General features: G+C 33.5%; 1 protein-coding gene across 1 annotated transcript; it reads left to right on the top strand.

Annotated features, from left to right (window-relative positions):
- Window positions 1–4,637: 4,637 nt before the first annotated feature.
- On the top strand, window positions 4,638–5,018 carry LOTGIDRAFT_174986 (hypothetical protein; the record flags this gene model as incomplete). Its single annotated transcript, XM_009055080.1, has 1 exon — window positions 4,638–5,018. One exon carries the CDS (start codon window positions 4,638–4,640, stop codon window positions 5,016–5,018), a length of 381 nt encoding a protein of 126 aa, XP_009053328.1.
- Window positions 5,019–7,579: the final 2,561 nt, after the last annotated feature.

Below are 7,579 nucleotides of genomic sequence, written 5' to 3'. Positions count from 1 at the left end.
AGGTTGATTGGGATAATTTCGTTGTTCAATCTGACTTGAACTTTGCGAATGATGGGGTCTTGAGTATGGTTCAATGCCACTCTGAAAATGTTGTTGTTGTTTGTCTGCGAGTCTGGTAAGTTTTTGAAACCGACCATTAGATATCTCGCTGGTTTGACGGTGTTGGTGATTGGCCACGTGGTGGATTCTCCCATTAAAGTCATGCTACCTACCGTGTTACGACGAAGAAAAGCAATTTCGATGTCTTTGGTTAAAGAGTTGAATATTCTCGTTTCCACTTCTACGGAAGGAGTGATTACCGGTATGTAAAGTTGGATATTCGTTATTTCCAATTTTGCGTCAGAGTTGTTTTCACCAAAGAATATCTTGTTGTCGTTGATTTCTCTTTGCAAATGAATTTTATACGGCAAACCTATGGAAACCTTTCTGTGTTCCAAGAGACCAAATAAAGGATACAACTTCCAATTTACGTAATTACCCCATCTGTTGTTCTCGACAACATTGTTGTATTGAAGCGCTCGTTTCTCAAATCCGTGATTTACTCCGCGAGACACTCTTTCCAGTGTGTTTCTAGCAACTACCCTTATCCTAGCAAGGTCTGCGTCATTTGCTACAGTTCTGACCGGGTCTTTTAAATCTTCTCCGTCACCGACATCGGGAATCCATCCCGAAACTGAATCGTAGTTTTTGGGATACAGAACCGTTTTCAACATTGTGTCAAACTCGCCGGGGTGTTTTATGGTCTCTATCGGATTTGAACCAGCTTCCAAAACCATTTCGCTTTATAAAGACGGAAAGAAGTTGTTTTCTAAAGTCATGTTGGTTTGTGGAATTCGATTCTGAGTGGCGTCTTTGATTTTGAAATCGCATCGGAAATGGGCATCGGAAAGCAGCAACCAATTGGACAACGAATTAATTTCAAAGGTAACTCTTCCTCCGTCGTTTATTTGGGTCTTTGTCCCTACCGATGGTGAGATGATTACGTAATCCTCTTTCTTTTTGTTGAACGAATATTGAATCGGATCATACAATTGAAAGATTGGATCCAATCTGTAATTTTTGCTTGCCATTTTTATCCAATGATTTTAAACCCTTTTCCTTGTTTTTCTAGGGCTTGTCGTTCTAGTCTCTTGTTTCTTAGTTCTCTTATTAGCTGCAGTTGTTTAAGTTCGTCAGATTTTTTCACTGCATCGCTTATATTTACTCCTGCTTTTGCCACAGAACCAAGAGCTTGCGCTTCTGATGAAATGAGGGATTTGTTGTTTGAGACAAAGTTGGCCACTTTGGAGATGAGAGATAATAGCTCCTTCGAATTTTTTTTTGTTCGTGTTTTAAAATTAAAAACATCTTTTTTTAATGCGGTTATTTTATACTGTATTATTATAGTGAATCTTGTGTGGTTTGGGTAATTTATATGGAGAATGCTGAGCCTGTTATAATACATTTTTAGCAGTTTGAGGAGTCTGTTATAATACAGTTTTAGCAGCTTGGGGAGTCTGTTATAATACATTTTAACAGTTGTGTCTTTTCGGATATGACGCATTGAAGAAGCTGCGCATGCGCAGAAGTGAAATGCGTCATATCCGAAAAGACATATACTACTCATCAAAATTTGGGAAAATATTTGAAAAAAAACAATACTACTAATTAGTAAAGTTTTAAATATTATGTAACTGGTCATGAAGTCAAAGGGTGCTAATTTCACACCTTTATAGTTTTGCTTGCAACTATTGTTGTATTAAGAGAGAAGAAGTTTACAGAGACTCCTATGTACAGCACTGGTCGAGCTAATATTTTGTAAAAAAAAAAACCATTTAAATCTTAGACCTAGAAATAAAAATTCATAATTACAATTATGACAAGAACAATTCTTCTTTTATCTATCCAGACAATTCATTGTAAAGTAAATTGTGGTGGTTTAAATGATAATGTGAAAAATTCACTGTTGAAGCTGGCCATGTAAAGATAAAACTAACATCCTTTTGTGGTAGAAAGGGTTACATTTAAACCATAAATGCTTTTTACGCGTAAAGCAAGTTGTATAAACCTTGCTTTAAAATGAAAAATTTGTCGTGAAAATAGTGCTATTTACACTGTATGATTCAACTTCAATTTATGTAAACAACTTGGGCCTGATTCGTGCAACTCTACATATTGTGTTACAAACCGTCAAGGAATATATCAATAAAAATTTTATATAGCTTGCTGTATACAACTTTCTTTATCATGTAAATTGGCCGTTAGATGATTTTCAAATTGCAAAATCAGATTTATCCCACTTACAATGTTGTGGCAAATGTAAATGATATGAAATGGATGGAGTTTTACGTCATACTTTTATGTTGCTATGAATTCACTTTGTCATCGCAATCTTCGTGTGAACGTGCTTACATTGAGCACATCCACTTTCCACTGCTATTTGATGATAAGTCTAGACATACCTTAACACAGTACAACTTACACCACGAAGAATGATACAATTAACCCCAACCCACCTGTTGAAGTCCCCCGACCCTCATTCACGAATAGTCTTCAGAAGTACTATAAAATGTACGAAAATCCTTCAAAAATATCTCAAATGACTTGAGTAGTATGTGTACATTACCTTATGCCATTTTACCATTTACCGGTTTACCAAAAAATTTTTTACCAAATTGACCATCCAGTGTATGTACACTACACCCCCTTTACCATATGCCGACTTATCATCTCATATACTAAAAACCTAAACACCCTTCATTTCATAAATTCTTTCACTAAAAAAGACCAAAACACCCTATAAATTATTACACCCTAAACTCCCCACATCTGACGAGTTGAAAGAATTACAACTAATAAGAGATCTGCGAAACAGGAGATTAGAAGAAAGGAAAGGAAAGGGTTTTAAAGTTATAGTATAAAAATGATTGTCGCTCACGCTCCAAAAACTTATTTCGGTTCTGACATTCAAAAATCATTAGGTTCTCTTCCTGGATTTCCATGGGCGAAATATCCCGGAGAAAAACATCTTCCCGGTCACAATTACACCGGTCCAGGTACTAGGTTAGATCTGCGATTAGACGAAAACGATAAACCCAAACCAGGGGAAGAACCAGTCAATAGAGTTGACGCCGCTGCGCTTAAACACGACTTACTATACAGAAACAAAGACATAAAATTCAGACATGAAGCAGACAGACTAATAATAATCGAACTTGAAAATATTCCAAATCCAACTTTCAAAGAGAGAATGCAAAGAGCATTAATCATAAAACTGTTAAAAGCAAAGATGAAATTGGGCATGGAATTAGCGGATGAAATTCATAAAGAATTTAGAAAAACTAAAAACTTTTTAAAAGTCAAAGTGTTTGAAAAAGATGAAATATGGTCAGCCGATTTTATTCATATGCCAGTCGAAAGAGGATTTAAATATTGCTTAACAGTTATAGATTTGTATACGAGATATGCTTGGGTTATTCCTTTGAAAAACAAAACGGGATTATCAGTCAAACAAACACGCATTTGAAACGATTATGAAACAATCTAACCGACATCCAGAAAAACTGTGGGTAGATAAAGGAAGTGAATTTTATAACAAAAATATGAAATCTCTGGGATTTGAAATTTACAGTACGCATAATGAAGATAAAGCTGTAGTTATTGAGAGATATAATAGAACTCTAAAAAAATTATTTAAAAAGTTCACGGAATTGAAATCTCAAAAATGGCTTAAAATATTACCAGAGGTTGTAGATGAATACAATAACAAAATTCATTCATCTATAGGTGTCACACCAACACAAGCCTCGAGTAATCCAAATATTATAAAGTCAATTAACGCGCAACATAACTACGAAAATGAAATAAAGAATTCAAATATCAAACCCAAATTTAAAGTCGGAGATCGAGTTCGTATTTTCAAATATAAAAGCAAATTCGAAAAAGGTTACGTTGGATACTGGATAATGTAAACACCACATCACCTCCGACACATGAATTAATCGATCAAGACAAAGAACAAATCATAGGTAGGTTTTATCAAAACGAACTTCAAAAAAACCGACTTTTAAAAATGAATATCTTTCTCGATAAATATGGAAACGATACAACCACAAACTTTCAACTTATGAGATGGGCGAATGAGTTAAATATATCACCGTTTTATTATTGTATGAGAGATGAAATAAATGATCTCAAATATAAGAAAGGTAAATTAACAAATATACATACTTCCGATCAAAAAGGAGTTCATCATTCTGCTTTGTACAAAGACTCTTCAAATGACTTATATTTCTTCGATTCTTATGGATTAGAACCCACTGAAGAGATAATCCAGTTGACTAATAAACCAACCAAATGTTCAACATTTCAAATTCAATTACCGGGGCAAAAGTTTTGTGGTCAGCTTTCACTTTGGATTTTATATCAGTTGAGTTTAGGAAAACACTTCGAAGAAATTGTAATAAATTTAACTCAATAAAAATGGCGAACAAGTTTGGATTAGGTTCTTTATCTTTAGAAACTAAAAAACCTAACACTACAGCGTGGATAAAAAAAAGCGAAACCTTACTTTGTGGATCAAATCGGGGACACTCTTCAAGGTGATTTAGATATGAACAATTTCAAAGTAACTAATTTAAATTTTCCGGAAAACGATAATGACGCTGTTCACAAGAAATATTTACGGGAACAATTCAATTGAAGTAAATAAAAACCATTTAGAAGATAAAATAAGTAATGTGAAAAAATTCTTCAAACGTCAACTAAATAATAAAAATTTTATTAATGATACTAAACTACAACAAGAGATAAAAGGTTTAATAAGTTTTATTCAAAAAGAATTGGTCAACGTAGCGAATAAAACTGAGTTACAAAATTTAATTTCATTAATATCTAAATTAGAGGATAAGATTGCAAAACAAAAATTAGACATTCAACAATCAATAGATAACATTCCGGATGAAAATGAAGATACGTTTCAACAGGAATTAAATGCTCTGGAAACTAAAATTAATAGTGAATTACAAAAAGAACTATAAATATTAAACAACAAATACAAAACATAGATGATAGCGAAATCAAAACCTATATTCAACAACAAATACATAATATAGATGATAGCGAAATCAAAACCTATATTCAACAACAAATACAAAATATTGATGATAGTGTTATTGCACAAAAGATAACCACTATTAATAACCTAGTTTTGAAACAGGACTAAAATAGAGTCGCATTAGAAAAAAAGTTTCTTAAGAAAGAATCATATTATTTCAATCTTCCATTTGGAGGTTTGACTCGTATTGATCCTTCTATTACTGATATATTGATGGATCAAAAGACTATGAATATAAAAAATATGGATTTACAGTAAATATGAGAGTTTATTCTCTTCCAAAAGATATTACTTATCCCGAAGATATTTTTGATGTAGAAAATGATTTTCTTCCAATAAATTTAATTTTCCCATCCAGGTAAAAGTTGATTCATTATTCTTCAAACAACTCGTATTTTCATCTATTAAATCATTTAACGCTCAAAAAGTTCTTCAGTTTATCAATGGTAGAGACAATGTAGAAATTAAACAATATGAAAGTAACAGCGAAAACAACAAGGTTAATCACTTATATGAAATTAAAACGAGTGGAAAATATATAGATAGGTTTAGAATGTTAATCATACCAGATAATAAAGAATATGGACTTTCATTGAAAGGTTTTGATATGATATTGAGTAAGCAGTTATCAGTTTTTACGAACGACAGACTTTGAATACGTAAAACTATATTTTGTTGATAATGATATATTTAGCTCAATCGATATTCATAAAAGTCAACAAGATAAAGAATTTATGATATTTTCATCAATTATTGAACGTAATGATGGAACAGAAGTTGGAAGTATATATACCTGTACATGTTCGATAAGAATCTATATCGAAAAACCAAATTTTCAGTTGATCTGAATAAGATTAATAATTCGAAAGAACAAATATCGTTTGTTACTGTAAAAGTTTTTATTAAACCTGAAATAATTATAACAGATAATGAAAAAAATATACCAGTTAAATTGAGTGATGTAGTTAATGTTAAACACCATTCATCTTTTGCTTTATCAGAAATTCATTTAATTACCTAAAAAATGGAACTCGAAACTAGACAACAATATATGATAGACAAACAAAACGAAATATAGACACAGCTTTATGCAACGTTTCGACGTGTTTCCCCCGTCGTCCTCAGGCACATAATGAGAAGAAGTGATGGGCAAACTATATATACATTAATGCTTATTATTAAGAACACACAAGAGATAAATGGTTTATTGATACATTACATTAAATTTTAACAGGTACAATAAGAGGTACATAATTCTTAAAATAACATACAGGCTGATTAAGTAAAATAATTGAAGTAAAGTAAATGAATTTAAAAAGATTAATTGAAGATTAGATAAACAACTATTGCTGGTATTGGAGTCTTTTATTAATAGAGATTACATTGTTCATATAACTAACTATGCTTAAAGTTGGAAATTGTTTTTGAATATGAATAATTACAAGTTGATAAGTTTATCATATGCATGCGATAAACGAACACCTTCATCTCTGTTAAGGTCAGGCTGATATCTTCTGATGTGGATAGCTTCATGAAGTCTCCTGGTTTTATCTATGTGCTTATTGATTGTCAGTATGTTGGTGTTGTCAAAGTTGACTTTATGTCCTGTTTTCCTTCCCATAGCAAGATGTTCAGCCACAGCAGATCTTCCTTCATTGCCGGGCTTGTCTTGATGGTCTTTGAGTCGAACATCAAGGGGTCTCTTTGTTTCCCCTATATACGAGCTTCCACAGGAGCACTCAACTTGGTAGACACATCCCTTAGGTTTTTGGTTGTTGGAGGGATTCAATTTACCACTGGCTCTGAGCAAATCTTTAAGCGTTGAGTTGCCAGAGAACACTGTTTCAATGCCGACTGACTTTTTCAGGATCTTCTTGATTTGGTATGATGCCTTTCCGATGAATGGGGATAGCTAAGCGGGTTGATGGTCTGTTGGGATTAGGCTGTTGGTTGGTTGGTTTTGCCATTAATACGGATCGAAAAGCTTGATGTACAAAGGCTGGAGGGTAGTTGTTGTGCAAGCAGAATACTTTCTTGATGTGTTGTAATTCTTGTTGAAAGTATTCTGGGTCACAAATCCTTTTTGCTCTTCTGACCAGCGCTGTGATGGCTGCCCTTTTGACATGTTGAGGGGTGTTGGAATGGTAGTTCACATACTGATCTGTATGTGTAGTTTTCCTATACACGCATGTCTTAACTGACCGCCTAACCGCTTCATTCTCACATCCAGAAAGGGTATAGAGTCATCTTCTTCTGCTTCCATGGTGAAATTGATCCTCTTATGCTGAGCATTAAGATGCTGAAGTAGAGCTGATGGGTCATCTTCAGCTCTAAGCATGACAAAGGTGTCATCAACTTTCCGGAACCAGCAGATTGGTGAGATCGGAGAGGTTTCCATGGTCTTTTCCTCAAAGGCTGTCATATAGATTTCAGTAATCAATGGTGACAAGGGGCTTCCCATAGGTAGACCGTGGATTTGTTCAT

The sequence above is a fragment of the Lottia gigantea genome (assembly GCF_000327385.1).
Source record: "Lottia gigantea unplaced genomic scaffold LOTGIsca_231, whole genome shotgun sequence".
NCBI lineage: Eukaryota > Metazoa > Mollusca > Gastropoda > Lottiidae > Lottia > Lottia gigantea.
The sequence above is the reverse complement of the archived record's forward strand: the minus strand, read 5'-3'. Positions and strand labels throughout refer to the sequence as shown.